This window comes from Sceloporus undulatus, chromosome 3 (assembly GCF_019175285.1).
Source record: "Sceloporus undulatus isolate JIND9_A2432 ecotype Alabama chromosome 3, SceUnd_v1.1, whole genome shotgun sequence".
Lineage (NCBI taxonomy): Eukaryota > Metazoa > Chordata > Lepidosauria > Squamata > Phrynosomatidae > Sceloporus > Sceloporus undulatus.
The window spans coordinates 163,860,232-163,882,038 of NC_056524.1; the positions used below are offsets into that span (position 1 = coordinate 163,860,232).

General features: G+C 40.2%; 1 protein-coding gene across 6 annotated transcripts in view; it reads left to right on the plus strand.

Annotated features, from left to right (window-relative positions):
• The window catches only part of PHYHIPL (phytanoyl-CoA 2-hydroxylase interacting protein like), a 119,876-nt gene that overhangs the window by 82,055 nt on the left and 16,014 nt on the right, over positions 1-21,807 (plus strand). For all 6 annotated transcript variants that reach the window (XM_042458057.1, XM_042458056.1, XM_042458055.1 and 3 more), the window contains one exon: positions 8,390-8,586. In XM_042458057.1, coding sequence (XP_042313991.1) covers positions 8,390-8,586 — 197 coding nt within the window. The remainder of the gene's footprint in view (positions 1-8,389; positions 8,587-21,807) is intronic.

A 21,807-nucleotide genomic window follows, 5' to 3' on the forward strand; every position in this document is an offset into this window, starting at 1 on the left:
CGCCATTTCTGGGAACTGTTTCAAAGCATCCCCAGAAATGGCGCCCTCTGGAACCGAATTGGGACGCGATGGGAACGTGCGGCAGCGGCGGTGTCCCCCCGTGCGATAAAGTCGCGTTTTGGGCCTCATCCGGTGCCCATCGCGTTCCGTGCGAGCCCCCGCTCACCCCCGTTAGAACGCGCTGGGGAGCGGTTTAAGCCCCATGCGATAAACTTGATGCCACTGATACGGGGCTTATTAACAAGATATTGGAGACTGATGAACGACCTACAAGAGTTTGACAGTTTTGTTGTAGGAAGGTTGGGCCATTGCTGAAGTCTGGGGAACACACTGCACCCCACAAGACTTTGCAAAACTGCCCCCTTATCCCCCTTTTAATTAATTAATTATGTGTAGAAATATACCCACATCTCATTGGAGTATGGAGGGAGCAGTCTCACCAAATCCCCACCACCACCATTTTATGCTGTGAAAGACTTCTTTCTTATCAGAAAGGTAAAAAAAAAAAAATGCTGGGTGTTGCATGGTTCTTTGCCAAAACCTGCCATAGTGTGCAGGACATACATTTGTCAGCCAGTTCATCTGTTTATATAGCATCATTTCTAAAAGGTTATGGTGTTTGTGACGTGATACACCAAGGTCATGTTTTCTGTCAGGTAAACATTATGTGAGTTTGTATCCACGCTGCAAAAATAACCGTCCAGTTAAAAAGATTGTATGTACAGCGCTGTGTAAATTTACAGCGCTTTATAAATAAAGGTTAATAATAATAATAATAGTTTGACACCACTTTAACAGTCGCGACACCATCCTGTAGAATCCCAATTCCTGGGATTTGTAGTTTTTCGAGGTATTCAGCCTGGTCTGTCAGAGGTCAGGTACCTCACAACACTACAGATCCCAGGATTTTGTAGGATAGAGTCATGGCAGTTTAAATGATGTTAAATTGCTTTATTTCTGCAGTGTGGATAGATAGACCAGGAAGGGAAAAGCAGATAAAAAGAGAGTGTGGAAGGTGGTGTTAATAGGAAGATGAAAAAGAATGCAATGAAGGATGCTCAGTGTCTGAAACAGAAGCTAGAAGATTTCAGAAGGATTCTAAATAAGATGTCTCTTGAAAAAAAAAGGCAAATACTAGGCTTCCTTTGGATACAGCAGAGATAGAGGAAGGCAAAAGCAAGCTCCTTCAAAGTAATTCTTGCCAAAAGGTTCAACTTAGGGTTGCCATAAGTCGGAAACCACTTAAAGGCACACAACAACAACAACAACAACAACAACAACAACAACAGCTTCCCATAGTGCAAGAGGGTGCTATGGTACCTGCACCATAGCGCTCGATGAGATTTCTAAGCATAAAGTCTTTTTTCCTTGTTTAAAATGTTTGCTAGCCCTCATGATTTTTCTGTATCAATGAAACGACCTCCAACTGTCTGCTTTCTTCAAAGGATAACTCTGCAATTTGAGAACATCTGGAGATGTTCAATGCTGTCTATTTCTGCATTATATTTTGCATTTCATCTCTCCTTATCATTTGAATCTTTGTGTGGCCTAATCCTTGGCAATGGAGTGTAGAGAAAATTTTAAAAAAACCTTGCAAATATTGAAACTATTTGTTAGTGGACTTCCAGGCGACTTTCTTCCAGCACTGGAAAAAGTTCATATTTTGGACTATAATGCCCAGAATCCCTCATCATAGTCCTGGATTACAAATGGCCAATGCATGTTACCACTCAACATTGTGGTCATTAAGTACAAAAAATTGACATGTTTAACCACAGGTGTTTTCTGCTGGAATTTTGTGTCATAATGAAATGAGTCGCAATTAGACAGCTTCTTGATTTACAAAATAAAGGTAAAAAGTCAATTTACAAATAAATTAAATTAATGTCAGTATTTTGATCAATTAATACACTTTCGTTAGAACATCAGAATGTTGCTTAGTTTGGACGTTTGGCACCTTTGAGGTCATTTATATCTTTTCACTCTTAACGGCTTGATGCTGTTTTTGCTGTTTATGCCGATATTTAAGATACGCAACTACACCTCACTATGTTTGTGAGAGCTTCATTTCCTGAATTCTTGCCCATAATGCTTTTCATGGGAAACCTCTAGGAGACATACTTTTTATCTTGGGATGAGTGGCACTGTTATTTGTCTAAAACCTAAGAGCAGTTTTGAAATATTCTGTTTTGGACTACATGTCCTAGCTTCTCTCAGCCAAAATGGCCAGCGGTAAAGTTGTGGAAAGTGTAGTAAAAAAATAATAATAAATCCAAACACTGTCAGAGAGCCACTGTCATTATGATTTTCCCAGTTAATACAAAATGCTTTAGCTTGGCTTTCTCTTTAGCCTGTTTGGTTTCCATTTCTTTCTCTATCTGCATTCCTGGTGCTGCTCTGTCCTTTTGACCCATCCTCCTGTCTCTTCCTCTTTTTCTTCTGCGTTGTCTGTTTGCATCTCCCTATCTTCTTTTGCAGTACGAAGCTGATAAACATCACATAATCCTCGCCACGTTAGCACTGGCTGGTGGCAGTACTGCAGGGAAAAGCTGCTATGCAGGAGAATGTCTAATTTTAGTACTGGCAGTGCTCCTTGTAGGGGTCAATGGACGATTGACTGGTGCATCCTCTCTGTGCAAGCTGCAGAAATTTGATGGAGCACTTTTCAGAAACTGCAGTATAACTTGGATATGTCTGGACTGGTCACTGAAAGTTACCAAACACAAGAAATAATTCTGAGACCCACCTTTATAAAATCTCAGATACAGTTATAAAGGGACATGTTGTATGTGCTGGCATTTATGTAGTTTGGCTCAAGCAAGGGGGGGGGGGGAACCAAAGATCTTTAATAGAAGAGATGGATTGTACAGTATAGTGCTTTGCATGCTAATTGGCTGATCCAATAGTTTTAACTGCCCTAGGGAGCAGAGCCAAAATAAATGCCAAGAAGCAAATCCAAAGTTGAAATTATATGTGCTAAGGCACAGTATGTAAAAAAAAAATTCCCCCCAAAGAGATCAAATCTAACAAGATTCCATGTTTGGCAAGTGATGGTCAGTTCTGGACTAGAGATTCTAAAAGGAAGAGAGTCAGTTTCAGAACCCTTCCATCCAACTGTCATTCTCTATATTCCTCATCAACTGTTTCTATCAGATTGTCAAGGTATATCTACATGGTGCAGTTATAGATGTTTGATACCACTTTAAATGCCTGCCTCCATTCTCCTTTGATGAGATACTTAAGGATTCTCTCCTGTAGGTAATAGTTTAATGCTCTCTTTTTTATGTTTTTACTTGTCTTTGAGTTTGTTTAAAAATGGTGGGCTGCTTTGAGTCCCTTTTCTGGGGGGAAAGCAAGATATAAAGATGAGGAGGATAAGGATGACGATGATGAGCACGGTAGTTCTCTAGCACAGAATCTGATGTCTGTCAGTAAACTACAAATCCCAACATTTCATAGGATATATCCAAGGCCACTATGTATAATGATGTCATTCTGTGATAACTCTTTAGTGCAGATATATTCACAGGATGCTTCAAATCAGTCCTTTCACTTATAAAAGCCAACCTTTCTCTACTGGAGCCCTTTCTCAGGTCCCTTGTAATCCAGTGATATAGCCATCTCTAACTACAGTTCACTCCTTCAACCCTAGCCAGTATGGGCCAGTGGCCATATGGTTGAGCATAATCGGAGTTGTAGTCCAACACATGGCGGAAACCCACTCGCTGAAGGCAGATATAGTCATTTATATCCAAATAGGAGTCACAGTAACTCCTATTAAAAAATTTCAGTTCCATGTTTAGGGCATGCATTTTGCATACAGAAGCTCCCAGTTCCAGTCTTTGGCATGGCTCCTTAAAAGGATCTCAGTTAGCAGATAGTGGGGTCCCAGACACACTCATTTTCATGAGGTCCTGACCAACAATAATCTATTGAGTAAGTGCATCATCTTATGTATTTCTTTACTAGCTGTAGCCGGCCACGTGTTGCTGTGGCTCAGTCGGGTTAAATGGAAAAGAAAGAAAAGAGAAAGTGCATGTTTCTGAAATATTTAATTTCACAATGCTTGTGGGTATACAATATTTTTGTTGTTCCGTTGTCTATATAGATATAGAGATTGTCTGGAACACGCAACATATAATTGTCCATGTGATAAGCAATTCGTGTCTAGATCTAAACCGCACAATTCTAAACATTGGCCCTGACCTTTGTTGATGGTGATTGCAAACAGCAATCGAATATTTAGTATAGCATGTGTTGCTGTTACGTCGAACAGATGACGCTGTTTTTTTAAATACTGTAATATTTTACCTGTCACAGGTGTGACATCTATATAAAGTAGGTATGTGTATATAAAAACGTGTGTATTTGAATGGAACGTTGTGTCAAAATTTCAAAACAATCGGTGAAGAACTTTAGGAGATCTAAGATTCTGAACAATCGAACATTTACATTTATTTATATATTTTCTATCCTTCTTCAGTATTGGGTTTCAGGGTAGTTTTTGGCAATTAAAACAGAAAGAAAACACAGGTAGGTAAAAGCAAATCAAATATTATCCGTAGTTAAAAATATTATCCGATCTGTGGAATTAAAAGCAATTTGAAACACATCCTTTGGAAAGGCAAGAAATAAAAATGGTAAACACACAATTAAAGCCTTTACCTTGTAAAGCAATCAGTACCCTAGAGTCTGTTGAAAATCCCATTCAGTGTCAGTGCATTCTTGTTTTGCTCACTGTGGGATAGGTTGTGCATAATGTATTTTGGGAAGGGGATGATGCCAACATAAAAATTATAACTACATGTGCTTTCTTGATGTGTGGCAGATGGCTGTAGTTATAGTGGAGGCAAAATTCGGAAGAAGTATAACTTATTTCTTAGTACGGGCAACCAGACTGTATACATTTTTACAAAAACAATGGTAGGAAACAACACAAAAGCAAACAAAAGCAAATGACGCATTTCTTCTCAGAGAACACTTGCTTGCCTTTTTTTCTCATTTTTCCTTTCTGCATGAGTTTTAGTATGGATTATGCTCCTTCCAGATGCTGTTGGACTGCAACTCCCAGCAGCCTAGCCTGCACAGCGGACAGTGAGAAGTGGGAGGAGTTGCAACCAACAACTTCTGGAGGGCCACACAGTTTGTATCCCTAGGTTAAAATCTGAAAGCTGTTACACTTTCCTTATTTTTGGCAGACATGCCTAACCTGACCTGTGTGCTTGATGTAGAAATTGGTATGAAGTACACCTGGCTCCAACCCTTTTGCTTTGGCCCTGCTCACCAGTGAGGCTCTGAAAGACCTTCCCAGATTGCATGCAAATCCTAGATCAAAAATAAATAATAATAATAATAATCGCCACTTCTGTTGTAGCAGCTTGACAGCTATTTCCAGGGGAATTATTGTTAGATAGCAATTTCCAAATCACACAAAAAAGTTACATGGCATGCTTATTGTTGCTTAACAGCTTCTTTCATCTGATAGCCACCATAGCTGCTAGTTTAAAAAAATTATGAAAAGTGAGAAAAGAGCCAGACATGGAGATTCGTTCATTTATTCTATTTATAGGTTGCATCTTTACTGGAAGTAGTGCTCACAAAGCAGCAGACATAAATGAAATACAAAATTTTAACTGAAAACATAAAAGCAGGTCAATTAAAAATACATTAGCAAAAAATAAAGAAAGAAAGGACCTGATGTATGACCTCTGATCCTTGTCGGAATAGGTTTTGTTGTCCTGTAATTGCATTGTATGTTTTTGGTCTGTTAGCTGACTTGAGTATGCTTGCAGAAAGATAGACATAAATAAACTTAATGGGGCGAGAAGAGGTGGGAACTTTCTTGGTACCAAATTCCCTTTTGTCATAGGCATGGCTAGTGCCATCTTTCTTCTCTTTGCAGTCAAAAGGTGAAAAGTCTTTTGAAGTTGGAATATTATTTATTTATTTATTTATTTATTTAATGGTAGGATTTTAATTGTTTCCATTTCTTTTATGCTATTTATTGCATATTCTGTACATTGCACTCAGGGCCAAAACTGAAGCACATCTAGTAGATGTTTTGCTAAATAAATAAAATAGATAAAAATAAAATAAGGTAACATAAAAAAAATTAAGCCATGTTCTAAGAAGTTGAAACATTCTCAGAATTCAGGAAAGTCAGTTTTCAACTACAGCTGACATCTTGTTAGTGTTATGATAGTCCAACTTACACCACCATAGTCTGAGCATTGGACTGTGACTCTGGAAACCAGGGTTCGATTCTTGGCTCAGCCATGAAACCCAGTGGGTGATCTTGGGCAAGTCACATGCTCTCACCCTCAGGGGACAGCAATGTCAAGCCTCCTCCAACAAACCTTGCCCAAAAAAAACCCATGATAGGTTTGTCTTAGGGCCATAAATTGGAAACAACTTGAAAGCACACAACAACAACACACGTTTTTGATCACTGTGGAAGTCGGAAGTCTGTTTCGACCATGCAATGCCCTCAATCCCTTCAGCCGAGAGGGACGCAAAGGTTGGTTTGGTGTGGGGTTACATTGAGAGGCATACCATAGCTCTGGCCCCATACAGACAGGCCAAAATAAAGCTGCTTCAAGTCACTTTGGAGGTATGCTGTTTAAATGATGCATGAGCCCTAAGAGTCCGGAAGCCGCTCCAAAGCCACGATTCAGTCCTAAGGTCTGGAGCACAGCTTTAGCGCAGCTTCCGGACTCTTAGGACGCATGCATCATTTAAACAGCATACCTCCAAAGTGACCTGAAGCAGCTTTATTTTGGCCTGTCTGTATGGGGCCAAAGTGACAGATATGCTTCCTGATGTATGGCCTCAAACTAAACTACCAGTCTCCTCCAGTCAGCTTGGCCACTGGCTATGCTGGATAGGATATTCAGAAAACTGTAGACCAAAGTTACTTTTCTGAGCTCTGCAGATTTTAAACTCTGTTGATTTCAGTGGGAAAGATATAAGAAACTTTTAACCTCGCCTATTAAAACTAATTGGATCTAAAGATGGATCACTTTGGCTGGATTCTGTCCTTTAATAACTAAATACCTGAATTATCTTGAACCATTGGTCTGAGAGCAGGGTCGAAAGTTCTGGTAGGGTTGCACAATAAAATGATGTTACTATCATTTTACTATTATTGCTGCTAGGTTTGTTATCAAACATTTACATTCCTGTTGTAAACATTTGAAGCTTTCATAATGCCATGCTCAAAATACACCTCTAAGATTAACTTTCATATTCATATATTTTTCAAGTTAACTAATAGCGGCTGGGGTTAGCTATTAAATTAGCAAAGCAATTATTTCTGCATCGCTAACAGTTCTCTCTGACATTAATTACTTCCTATGTCTCTCAGGATATTTTTGTTTCAAAAAAGAGGCACACTGGCTCAGCCCCACTTTTTCTATGATTTACTGTGAACCAGACTGTGAAGTCTTAACTAAGACTGAACATTTAGTCATGTGGATAATCCCATTGGTTTTGGCAGGCACTGCTTATGAGAATGCAAATAGTTGTGCATTGTAGATAAAGATGTACATTTTCTAGGCCCTTGTATGAAACACTACAGGTTCAAGCAGCAAAATGGTGTTCTCTTCAGTTGCCATTTGAATTTTGCTATTCATACAAAAGAACAAATTGATAAATAGGGCTGTACCACTTCAGATTACAAGTCAGAAATGAGTTTTGTGGATACTGCCTGGTTTAGTATGGGTTTTTAAAGTTAAAAACGTGTTCAGGTAGTAAGCTGGCAATTCAAGGAGCAGGCTGAGCTTAAAACGTTATTTTTATTTTTACTTACAAGAAGTGTGGGTCTGGGATTTTAAAAGGGGGGATTAAAAAATAACACATAAACACATACTTGTTTAGCCACCATTGATCCCATTTTGAAATTTATACTTTTATTTAACATTTTCAAACCGTGGATGCTTGAATCCGTGTACAAAAAATCTGTGCATAAGAAGGGCCGACCGTACTATGTAACTGGCTGTAATTAAAAGCAACAGACAGTAAAATAAAAACTCCGATTTATGGTGAGTCAGATATAGTGGCTGGGAGAATCTTGATTCAACTCCTGCTTTCAGAACCCCCCTGTCACCATATCCATTAACCATGTTGGCTGTGGGATTCTGGAAGCTGTACTGTAGTTCCAAAAAGCAAAAAAGCAACAGTTCCAAGTTCAGCCTGTCTGCCTTACTTTTCTCTATTTTGTGCACTCATCCAAATCTTGAAAATCTTAAAATTGCCAACCTTAATCTTATGGTTTATTGAAAACTATTCCTTTTCATTTTTCAGAGAATGTATGTTTGGTAGCACACTTAATTAATCCTCATGATAATAGGAACACCATTATTTATTTATTTTTAATCCTTTCTCTGGATAGGAAATAAATCGCAAGACAGTGGGATTGCAGAAATGGAGGAGCTTCCAGTTCCACACAACATCAAGATCAGCAACATCACCTGCGATTCTTTCAAGATTTCATGGGACATGGATTCCAAATCCAAGGAGCGGATCACTCACTACTTCATTGACCTAAATAAAAAAGAGAACAAGAATTCCAACAAATTTAAGCACAAGGTATGTATCTGTTTCAGTCAGCATGAGCTTTGATAAAGCATTGAATTCTGTTTGCTGCTCAGTCACTGTAAGATTTTTGCTTGTGATATTTTGTGAGGGCAATTTCAAATCTCCCAGGGATATTTTTAACAAAAAGGAAATTTCCATTGAACTGACATTAAAGTTTTTATCCCAGACTGATATTTAAATATTTTTGTTTTCTTCGAAAGGCTAAAGCCTTAGAAAACTTAAATTACCCCACATGTTGTTGTTAACTGCCTTCAAGTCAACCTGTGGATGAGATATCTCCAAACCCCTTTTTCTCCACTACTTTAGTTAGCTACTGTAGGTTCAGGCCTGTGGTCCATGATTGAGTCTATCCATCTGGTGTGCAGTCTCTTTCACTTTCTACTACCCTCTATCTTTCATAACATTATTGTCTTTTCTAAATGGGTTGTGTCTTCTCATGATGTGGCCAAAGTACTACAACCTCAGTTTCATCATTTTGGCTTCCAGTGATAGTTCAGGATTGATCTGTTCAAGGACCCATTTGTTTGGGGAGGGTTTGGCCATCCACGGTATCCTTAGCAATCTTCTCAAGCACCACATCTCAAATGAATTGATTTTCACCTTACACACTGTCCAGTTCTCACATCTGTACATGTTGAAGGGAAATACAGCAGATTGGACGATTCTGACTTCAGTGCTCAGTTGCATATCTTTGCTGTTTATGATCTTGTCTAGTTTTTTCATAGCTGCCCCTCCTATTCCTAGTCTTCTGATTTCTGGAATGCAGTCTCTGTTCTGATCAATGTTTGATCCAGCGTATGGGAACACTTTATTTGAATTTCTTGACTGTCTAATTTGAATTTATGCAGATCCTCTATGGTCATTGTTTTTATTTTCTTTATGTTCAGCAGCAAGCCTGCTTTTGCACTTTCTTCCTTGGCCTTCCTTAGTAATGGTTCCAAGTCTATGATGTTTTCTTGCTAGTAGGAGGCTAGACTGGCACTAATGTAAGATTCTCCTGTCAACCCATTTGGCTTTTATAAGGAATGGAAAGGAGCCACTGCATTTTCCTTCACCTCACAAGCAACATCTCTCGAGCTGGCCCTGCACATGATGTACCTGGGTCTTCATAAACTGTTTGGTTTGGTTTAGTTTGGTTGCCTGCCCAGGATCCCAAAAGGTGAATGAGAGTGTTTGAGTAGGTGTAGATATGAGGCAAGAGAGTAAATCTGTAAGCTGAGGTGTACCTTTCTAGGAGATGGTATGTGCTTGGTTTGCAGTATTCGTCTTTGTAGTTCATTTCACATTCATGCCTGGCCTGATGCCTGCTTGTAAATAATTTTATGCCACTTGCAAGTGGAAAGGAAAATAATGTTGCTTTGAGGATTGATGGCAGCATATCTATAATTCACATGAGAATGTCAGCTTTCTGTAGTCAATTGGATGTTGTTAAATTCTAGTGAGTAGCCATAGTTTTATAAGGAAAAGGGAATGTCCCAATACACTTTTCAAACAGAAACCTACTTCACACTGATCTGTCTCTGCACCATTTTGTAGACGTGATGAGAGATCATATAAAGAAAGGGAGAAAAAACAGCACACACATGTATGAACCACTGTAGGCTGCATCTGCAGTGTGGAATTAATGCAGTTTGAAACAGCTTTAACTGCCATGGCTCTACATGGAATTCTGGGATTTGTAATTTCATCAGATATTTAGTCTTCACTGTCAGAGAACTCAGGTGTACTCTTCTGCAAGAATCAATATCCACAGGAAACCTAAGATCCCAGATTTCATAGGATGGAGCCATGAAAGTTAAAGCAGTGTCAAACTGTATGAATTTGCAGTGTGGCACAGCCATAGGTAGGCCTAATATCCTTGGTGCTTCTTAACATACTAGTATCTATGTCCTTTGGCTAAACAACTTTGCAATACATTGTTGAGAAAAACAATACAAAAGGCAATACAAAATGCCCCCATTGTCACAAAAGAGGCACCTAAACAATAACACAGACTAGTTATATGTATATAAATTGACAAGTACATCAATTTGCTTATTGATTCTGGCTGATGAGTACATCTTTTGCACCTTTTATACATGGGTTTTTCCTTTGAAGTGTTGGGCTTCAAAATGGTGTGAATTAAAAAGAAAAACTGTTAGAAAGAAGGTGTGGAGAATTCACCTTACAAGGCACTTCAAAGAGATGAAACCTGCAACTCAGTCTTGGTGCAAAATAAGCATTTTGAAGAGAGGGACAAAACAACATCTGAATAAACCAAAACACAAAATTAAAAAAAAATCTATGTATGGAACTATAAACATTTGTGGATCAAATCAATAGCTATTCTAAAACAGTCTTGTTCATTTAGTCCGGCATTGCAGGCATGTGCTCTACCAATAATTAGTCCTGCTCCAACAGTGCAGGATTTGACCTGAACACTGATGTGTATCTGGATAATCCAGGCTCACATGGGATGCCATGTGCAAATTGGGATCCTACAAAGCTCTAGGTTGAGGTTATTTTTTTCCAGTCAAGTGTTGTCCATAGCTCAAAGATTTCTGCAGCATCTAAAAATCCCAAGAGGAATCTAACCATACAGCATGAAAAAATTATACTGAAGAGTATAAATGTGTATACTAGATATAATAAAGTGTCCATAATGCAACAGTGAATCCCAAAATAATTTAAAATTCATGGTGCAGAAAGCCTAGAGAGACAGCCTGCTACAGTGGTTGGACAGTGTCTTGGGAGATTTGTATTCTTGCCTTACTGAGCAATGAAACTCACTAGGTGAGTTAGGGTCAAACTTTCCCTTACTCTCTCCCTAGTTGTTTGAGGTTGTAGCAAGGATAAAGTGGAGAGAGAGAAAGTCACATATGCATCTGTGGTCTCATTAGAGGAAAGACCAAATGTAAATATAACAAAGAAATAATCATCCAAATAAATAATAATAAAATAATCATCCAGAGTCCTTCAAAATCAGACATAATTTGTGTATTATTTTTGAAGTGTAAAGATGGAAACAAACTCACATGGCACTGTGTGTTTATGTCTATAGCATTGGAATTAAAGTGGTACGTATTTTGTTAGAAGTAGGTATTGGGAGCAGAGTCATAAAGGAAAACATTTAATGACACTTATGGGTTGGTCTTGGGGATCTACAGGTTCCAGTGCTTATGGATAAGCATTGTCATGAATTGTACCCAGATGCAAACTGGCAGCTCGTGCATTTGCTTTTAACATGGCTGAAAATACTCTCACTTCCTCATTTCCATTATGAGGTGGACAGTCACATTAAGTTAATGAAGTGTAATGGAACTGGGAGTCTAACAAAGACACTTCAGCCTTTTCATTACTCCAGCCCCTCAGTTCACTAGCAAATAGGATTAGAATGCAGATTAATTTTGCCTAATACTACTACCAGACCCTCTGTAAAACACTTTATAAATCCATAGATGCTACAACCACCTGCTAATTCTCTTATTTAAATCAGTAATTGGTATTAGTTTATATTGGAGCAGTTGGTGCTTTTTGACCAAGTCATTATTTCCTTGACCTTATAATCTGTAGCTACAATACCCCCACAAAGATTATAATATACTTTGGATACTATTAGTCCCTACATGAGTATAGCTATGAACAAGGAAGGTTTTAGATCATGATTGATAAATAAATAAGATTATATTATGGCCAGGAAAGTCTGAATAGCTGTGTAGCAGGTTGTTGCATTCTGAATAGCTAGGAAGCATGCAACAACCTGCTATTGAAAAAAGGACATTCAAGATGAACAAATTTTATTTGGCATAAGTTTTTGTGACTCACAGTCCACTTCATCAGAGACATGGAGTGCTGTGTCTGTTGACAGATCATTGTGCATATGATTAGGAGAATCTGTGAAAAGGTATTTTTGGCCCGGAACAGACGAACCAACTGTGTCATGCAGGCACGGATTTTAGAATTAGGGACCACGCACCAACCACACAGTCCCTAACCCTAGCATGGTGTGGTGCCGTACTAATGGTGGTGCCCCGTTTACATGGGCACTGCCATTTTGACGTAAGTGATGTGCAGTGTCCATATGTTGCTGCGCATCATTTATGTAACGAGTGCGCCAATGGCGCACTTGTTATGTCCACTGGGTGGCACAAAAATAACCCATTTTTTCCGGGTTTTGTTTTTTTTTTACTTTGTATGGACACCATGCGGTCTGGTGGCTGCAGCGTCCCTCTGCAGGGAAAAAGGCTGCTGGCAGGCTGCCCTTTCGGGGCAGTCTGTCCCATGCTATAATTAGGAAAATCAAAAGGAAATGAAATGCAAAAATGCAAACAGATCATAACTTTAAGAGTGGCCATTAATACATAGTAGTTGGTTTGCAACCAGTGCAGTATTTACACCCAAGCTAAGCAATCTACTTTTCAAAGACACAGTTTATGAGAGACCTCAAAACACCAATTTTTACATGTATTTTTATTTCATTTATTTTAGGAAATTTCCAGTTTCTAACAATAGTCACAATGATGCATTTTTGCTAAGAGCCCTATTCAATCTGACATAGTTTAGAGCTTCAGTAGGCCTTAATCTGGTCCTGGCGATAAGACATACATTCTTACACTGTTGAGCTGCTTAACATTATGTAGTGTAATAAAATGTGTTTGTTCCTATTCAGGCCACAGGAGATACAGTAAGTGTTGCTCCACTTGATGACTTCTTATTCAGCTGTTTCACATTGGAATCTTGTTATAGAAAATGGTTGTCCGGAAAGCCACAATCAGGGGTGTAGCTACAGAGGGGTAAAATGAAGACATTGCCCCTCAATAAATATCGCCCCTCCTGGATATCCCTCAAATTTCCAGCATTGCAGAGAATGAGATACTGTATTGACAGTTGTTCTCCTCTAGGACTATTACATTTGCTGTGTGCTCATTCCATTGATCACACTGTCTCCTTTTTCCCCCTTTTGAGTCCTTAAACTATTTCTAAATGTTGAGGTTTTAAGTGACAATATTGGAAATTTGGGGGCTGAAGGAAAAATTCATGGGGGGGCAGAATTCATATGATGGGCAATGCATTTCCAGCTTTGTGCTTATTTCCAGTCAGCATGGTTCAAACTTAGACAACAGCAAGGGTTAAACTGGAAAATGATGTCAAATAACAGTTTACTCTAATAAGAATATTTATTTAGCATCTAGAACAAAATGTGAATGAAAGATACTATATAGCTAAAATGCTTCCCCTTTGAAGACTTAACGGAGATGGCCCTCCTTGCAGGTAACTACAGTGGCCCCTCCACATTCGCTGGGGTTAGGGGTGAAAGACCCCTGTGAATGTGGAAAAACTGCAAATATAAAATCACTGTTCTTTTTACCTGAGTGAACCCCTCTCTAGGAATCTCCAGGTCCTTCAGTGCAACTCTGTGGTCAACATCTGCCAGAAGTTGATCATAGAATCATGCTGGAGGATTTACAAATGCCTAGAGAAATGTATTCTCTAGGAACATCTAGATTATCCAGCACAGCTATGGGCAGCCTCTGGCAGAGTTGCACCAGAGGCACTAGAGATTCCTAGAGATAACATGTTGATCAAAACTGGAAATAATCAAATCTGCAAAAGTGAAAGCCACAAACATGGAGGGCCAACTGTACTGGTCTTGAAGTCAGGCTAACTGAGGTCAATTAAGCAAACCTTGCACAGTCATCCAGAAAGTGCAGCTCTCAGTAACTGGAAACTGCAGATCCTGCAGGCACATATCAGCTTTCCATTAGGTGGGGACAGATCAGCCTTCATTTCCATGCATCACAAGGATTTTAATAAATGTTAAAATAGGATATGCACTCTTCTTGAAGTGTATTGCCTGCAGGGAATATTAATCAAAATAAAGAAGGAATGGGAAAGGGGGGAAAAGTTAACTGTCATGCCTTGGGATCCGATTAGAAAACCAGCAAGAATCTGAGTAGAATTCTGGGCATGTAAGAACAAGGAGACTAAAGGACATTCAAGAAAAAAGAAAGAGAGCCTGCATGGTATACTGGTTTGAGTGTTGGACTACAATTCTGATGAACTGGGTTTGAATCCCCACTCAGCTATGAAAAACCACAGAATGACCTTGGGCATGTCACATTCTCTCAGCCTCAGAGGAAGACAAGAACAAGCCCCTGTGAAGAAATCTTGCCATGAAAACCCCGTGATAGGCTCGGTTAGGGTCGTCATAAATCATAGATGGCTTGAAGATACATAACCACAAACAAGTGGGAAAGGTGCATAGGACAACCTAAAGCACAGGGAACATGTGGCCCTCCTGATGTTCTTGGGCTGCACTCCCATCAGTCTCATCCAGAATGGCCCATCCTGTGGGATCATGGGAACTGCAGTCCCAGCAACATGTGTCCATACATTCTCCATCTCTGAGCTGGCGCTTTCCATTGAAGGTGTACTCCTCTGGAAGTGAGATTTAAACATCAGCAGTGAAGGGCAGCAGTTCAAAGCAGAGAGAGTGTGTGTTGCTAGGTGGTGGCCTTGGTTATTCTTTGATGGCCAACCTGGGTGTGCTGAAAAATCAGGTCAGGGGGCAAATGAGACCATTTCCAAGATGTGACTCCAAGTAAGCTTCTTCGCCCTGGATCAGGAGGCTTTTAAATTATCCTTCTAAAGTTGCCTCATTTATATATACTTTTTCTTTTCCTATTATCCAAAAGTTGTTTTGACTGGAGCCTAGCTAGCAACGAGTCATCAATTATGTAATTAGAAGCATTTAACCTTTGGGGAGCCTTAATCTGTAGTCTCAAGATCCAGGAGGCGGCTTTTTTTTTCAATTAAATTCTGTCATGAGGAATAACCAGCTTTACTAGGGCCCTGGAAGCAAAAGCAAGTAATGGCTTGCTAGTGGCAATGCCATAAAATGCTTCGCCAGGGGAGTTAATACTCGGCATCCCCTTCTGCATTCCTGATTTCAAATCCTCTATTATAGGCTGGATGTAATATAATGAATAACCTCCCAGCACCCCGTCTGGCACTTCCTGATACCCCTGAGGACAAAGAGGAAAATTAAAACATCATAGTATTTGGAGGAAGCTTCCTGATCCCAGCTGGCAACAACTGAAGCATCAGAACTAACTCTTACGGAGATGCCCTTTATAAATGAACCTTTTGCCCTGAGAACCCTTTTGAGCCACTGTGGATTTAGGCAAGGAAGAGCTAGATTCATCTCCTTCTTCAGCCATCAGCCTCACTAGGGCTGCGTCCACACTGCAGAAATAATCCAGTATGACACTTTAACTGCCATTGTTCCGTGTTATGGAATCCTGGGAACTGTACTTTTGTGAGACGTTTAGCCTTCACTGTCAGAGAGCTCTGGTGGTACAACAGACTACAGTTTCCAAAATTCCATAGGACTGAGCCATGACAGTTAAAGTGGGGTCAGACTGGATGGTTTTTACAGTGCAGATGCAGCCTAAATGGCTTGGAGCTGTCACTGTCTCTCAGCCAAATGGATCACAGAATTTGGACGTGAAGCTAATATGGGCGTGGGCTGTTTGCACTGACCTGAACTTGTGGGAGGAAGGACACAATAAAGTTGTAGTGGGTAAATAAATTGAAGGTTCAAAATGTTTTCCCAGTTGTCCATATAATTTGTCTATAGTCAGCCTGTAGTAATTGATTCATGCCTCTACAACAGTGGTCCCCAAACCTTTGGACAAGTCCCTTTTGTTTTGCTTTGAGTTATATTCCCATTTTTTTCCATTTATTGATTCTTTGACTTGATCAATCAACTAATTCATAATCTTTTTACTGATGTATCTGCTACAAGTAAACTAGGCTGACATATGCATATAAAACTATTCCTGTTATTTTAGAGCATTTAAAATTTCCAGATGAACAAAACTAAACATATACCTGCATTTTAATCATAATTTTGACTATTTCAGCTGAATTAGACACTGAAACTTATTTTTTTCACATCTCCCCTATCCCCCATCCTAGGAGTGGTATGCACCTAAATTAGGAGCCAGTATTCTGTAGCTCCATATTACACCAAAAATCTGTCCATTTCCAACATTTGGAGGTGGAGAACCTTTTCTCTATCAAGGACTGCAATCCCTTGGAGAGAATTTCTCAGGAGCTACAGGCTCCTGGTAGATTGGACTACAGCTACATGGACTCTGTCTCCTATTCTCCCTTTCAGGCACCCTCTTTTCTCTTTCCCTTTTCTTCTCTAAAGAGGGGCAGACTGCTTATGCCAGAAGTTTGATCTTGTTGTTTTCAGGTGGGTTTTAAAACCTAAGGCTGTGGACAGCATCAGAGTAAGCCAAGGGTCATAGTTTGTCCATCCCTTTCCTACTGAGTCATACACACACACACCCTTTGACTTATCTGTGCACTGTTATCATTTTCCCTCTCTCATCCTTTTCTCCCCCAGTGTAATGTTCCAGATTCTTTCAACTTCTCTTGCATCATGCACTCCTTATTGTGATAGCAGCTTTTGCTAGCATGACCTTGACCATTCTGTAATGGCTACTGATGAAATCATCCTGAAACCTGTGGACCAATAAATAGCTATTCCATGCTTACACCTCACTGGACCAGATGAAACTGAAGAGCAAAAGTGTGGAAAGTCTTTCAGATCCAGAGCTATGGTCTTGAAAAACACATTCACACATTCAGAGGGGGACATGTCTCTTACTCAACTGTAAAATAAGAGCTGCTCTCCACAAACACCCATTTAGGAAAGAAGGATAGATAACCACACAGAGACAGAAAAAGAGAAAGAAAGAATTTCAATCCACATTTTATTCATTTTCAAGAGTACCCAAGTCTCTGCCCAGTTTAGTGCATGGTTGCGTGAATTGCTACAATGGTTTGTTTCACACCATTTTAAAAACCAATGAATGGGGGAGGCATTAAAGGAACCTTTATAAGAATTTAGCCACTGTAAATATAGCTGCAAAAGTTACTAGCTAGCACAAATAACTGGGTAAGCTTGTTGAGGGCTGGCCGAACCGTGAGTGTGAACTCTGGGCTTGACATGACTGCCCATTGCATGGGTGTGAAGAAAGGGGCTTCCCAACTCGAATCTCACTTAGTTTCTGTCTGGGCACACCTGCATATACCTTCAGTTTAACACCTAGTCATATTTGGATTTTGCAGAATGGAAATATTATGATAGTGGGCTATAATATAATTCACTTTTGTTGATGTTGGTGGTGTTTTTGTGTGCCTTCACATTGACTCCAACTTACCTATGCTGACCTGACCCCAAGCTTTCCTTTGTAAGATTCATTCAAAGGAGGTTTACCATTAACATCTTCTTATAAAGTTGAGAGAGTGTCACTTGCTCAAGGTCATGGAGTGGGTGTCATAATTAATGAGAGTGTCATGAGAGAGGAGAGAAGCTGCACGGGTAATTTGTAATCATGGGGTGAAGATGCTGAGGAATCAGTCAGTAACCAGGAAAACCACGATAGGCAGAGAAAAGCAGTGGTCAGGGTCTAGTTCCCAGGGTCCAGAGAGCAGGAGACTTTTCCACAGAATAGGAAGTGGATGTTGCTTCCAGCATCCGACAGGCTAATGGTTTGATAAGGATGGATGAGGCAACACTACCTGAGTTACAAATGTGCTGAGTCCCTCCCCAAACAAATCTTGTACTGCTGTATCCCAAAAGAGAGGCACAACAGTGGGTTTCCATGGCTCTGCAAGGATCCAAACCCTGATCTAGAGTATCCAAATCACTGGCTTTCTAATTCATTTTTGACATACTATAATACAATGTAGTACAATACCATACAGTACATCTCTTGTGAGAGCCGGCATGGCATAGTGGTTTGAGTGCTGGACTACGACTCTGGAGGCCAAGGTTCAATTCCCAGCTCACTCATGAAAGCCACTGGGTGACCTTGGGGCAAGTCACACACTCTCAGCCTCAAGGAGGGAAAGGCAATGTCAAATATCCTCTGAACAAACCTTGCCAAGAAAACCCTATGATAGAGTCGCCATACGTTAGAAATGACTTGAAGGCACACAACAGCAACATAAAACATCTTTTATGATGGTGCAAGGGGATTGAACCTCTTTATCAAAATTAAGCATAATTAAGAATTGCAATTGCTATGCAAGCTGATGCTCTGTTTTGGCTGAAGATCCTCCCATCCCCCATTTGCATAATCATAGCAAAAAACAGGACTGATGTCATAGAACACCAGCAAATCTCCTAGACTTCTGGCCCTGTTACATTTGTAGCTATTTTTATTTGCAGTCAAGTCAGCTTCATGTAATTGAGCCCATGTAAAATCTGGTTTGGATTAAGTAAATTCATAGAGATTATTATAGCTGATCAGGATGGGAGGCTAGACAAGAAAGCCCTGATCTCTGTCAGCTAAATGAAGAGCTGTCCAAAGCTAGAACAGCTGTTAGCATTCCCTGATGTCACGACCAAGTACTGGAAAGAGCAGAGCTTCACAAAGAAGGATGCCATCCTTTCGAAAAATAATTTCAGACAGCAAGTACAGCTTTCTCTTTTGCCTTCCTGGGACGAAATGTGGCAACACCAGATTCAGGTGGAATCCCAAATAGTAGTGGAGAAGTCTTATCAGTTTTCCTTTCATCTAATTTCCCTCCCATTGAACCCACAATCCAGTTGTTTAAAGGTTTCTTTCAAGAGAAAGTATTTCCGAGCTCCTTCACACCAACCCACCCACTTACTCCAGCTGTGATTTGTTGGTTTGGCCTAAATATCACAGTTTTGCCTTAGCTTTGGGGACTTTAGGCTTTCCCTTCAAAGGAACAAATGTCAAAATACCACATTCTGAAATGATAGTTTGTATACCTCCCTCTGGATAGAAATCAGTATGTGTAAAATGGGAGCTAGGTTGATTTGTCAGGATAATGGTACAGTGGATCCTTGTTATACGCTGGGGTTTGGTTCCAAGATCCCCCGTGTATAACAAAATCCGTGTATGCTCAAGTCCCTTTAAGTATAATGACATAGCAAAATGATGTCCCTAATGGAAAATCAAGGTAAATTTATACTTTTTTGGAACATTTTCAAACCGTGTATGCTTAAATCCATGTATAAAAAATCCATGTATAAGAAGGGCCAACTGTACTTGTTTTTATGCAAGCTGCTTGCAAGCTGTTGTTGTTTTTTAAATGGAACAGGGCCTCCCTAGCTTCTTCCCTGTAATTTTAAACACAGGCTTTGTCAAACATACCAGTTCACCTTCCAAGTGGACAAACTAGTTCTAGAGATGTTTTATATTCTCTTTTTATGTTTCCTCTGAAAATACAGTATTAAAAAACCCAACAGATTCATACACAATTACATTTTTGTGTCTTGGGCCTTGTCTGCACAGGTGTATTTCTGATCCATTATCTGAGACACAGTCTCACCATTTCACCATTGCCAACTGCAAACCCAAAACCCACTTTGGTCTGAAGAGTCCGGACGATGTCTGGGCTGTTCAGCTTTACACTGATTTTAAAATTCTACCTCTTACTCCAGATTTTCCAGGAATATCCAGAGCCCTCTGTCTGCATGGGCATCCCATTCAGCCACCTGGCACATCTGCCATCTCTGCAGGGCACTCAAGCTGAGGTCAGAATAAGGCATCCAGCCATCTGATCATTGTTGGGCACCTTGTTCTGACCTCAGAAGTGAATGACCTGCAGTGGCAATGGACACATGGGGTGGCTCAGTGGTACACCTGTGTAACCAGCCACCCTGGCATAGGAATGCAGGGCCAGGTAACAAGGGGAGGTTAGGGGAACTCCAGAACCAAGACAGTCTGGGCTGTCCTGACTAGAGATGCAAACAGGGCCATGATCTCAAATTGGTGCTTGATATAATTCCGTCTGTTTGACAGTCATCTCGGGAAATGCCACGTAACTTAAATATTTTTTTCAATAGATGTTCTATTTATTTTTTTAAATATATAGAGGGCACCTTGATCCAAAGAAGACTTTGGCATTATTATGAAGAAATATTCAATACTATCAAAATAGCCCAGGAAGCTTCTGAGCTTTTCTGTAGGCTATTTTTCTCTAGTTGTTCTACAGGCATTTACATTATGTACAAAGGACTATAACTGGTATGTTTATTTCTTCAGTGATCTTGTTGTCTAATTTTTTCTGAGGCACGACGTGTGGACACAGAGCGTCCGTTACATCAAGATGGCGGCGGCCGTGTGGAATGGCCGCCGCCATTTGTTACGGACTCAGTCCGTGGTAGGGTCAGGGGCGTCTGGAAGAGATGCCCCTTTCTAACCCTAGCACGGACTGATTCCGTCCTAGGGTGCCCGTTTATAACAGGCCATAGTTGGGTGACCAAGGAGACTGGGGCAGTGTCGGTGTTTGCCTTTTCAATGCACACCCCTTTCAAACCCTCAGTTGGGCAGATTCCATGTGAGAATAAGGTCGATGCCATTTGCTGCATTGTTTCCTTGGAAGATTCCTCTGTCCGACCAATGTAACATTATTGATGTACCTATGCTCTCCAACAGAGTCACAGTGCAGGTGTTTTTCATTCAGTGCAGGTTTTACACAAAAAATATCTGCCACATATATTTTGTGGGCGCCCCAAAATCTTCATAAAGGCAAGAGCTATATTGCTGGAGAATCACAGAAGCTTGCCTGCATGGTGATATGGAAACATATTTCCAGTAATGATTTGCTTGCCTACTGAGAACAGGAATTGCTTTTTGTGGAGAAGTATTGAGAGTTGAATGAAAGCCAGTGTGGTGTTGAGCGTTGGACAAGGACCCTGGGAGGCCAGCATTCAAATCACTCTCAGCCATGGAAGCCCATTGGATTATGAAGGGCAAGTCATATGCTCTCAGCCTTAGAAGAAGGCAATGGCAAATCCCCTCTGAATAAATCTTGCCAAGAAAACCTTATGAGTCAACTTGAAGGCTCATAGCAACAACAAATTCAGTCTTGATCCTCTAATTAGAGTCTGAAATAATATTGTTGTTGTTTTTGTTATATGCCCTCGAGTCAATCCCAACTCATGGCAGCCCTGTGTATGAGACATCTGCAGGAGCCCCTATCCTCGGTTGCTGTGCTTAGGTCTTGTAGATTCATGCCAGTGATCTCCCTGACTGAGTCTATCTATTTGCTGTGTGGCCTTTCTCTCTTTTTGCTACCTTTCCCAGCATTACTGCCTTTTCTAATGACACATGCCTTCTCATGATGTGGCCAAAGTGCAACAGTACAAGATTTAATCATCTTGGCTTCCAGGGAGAG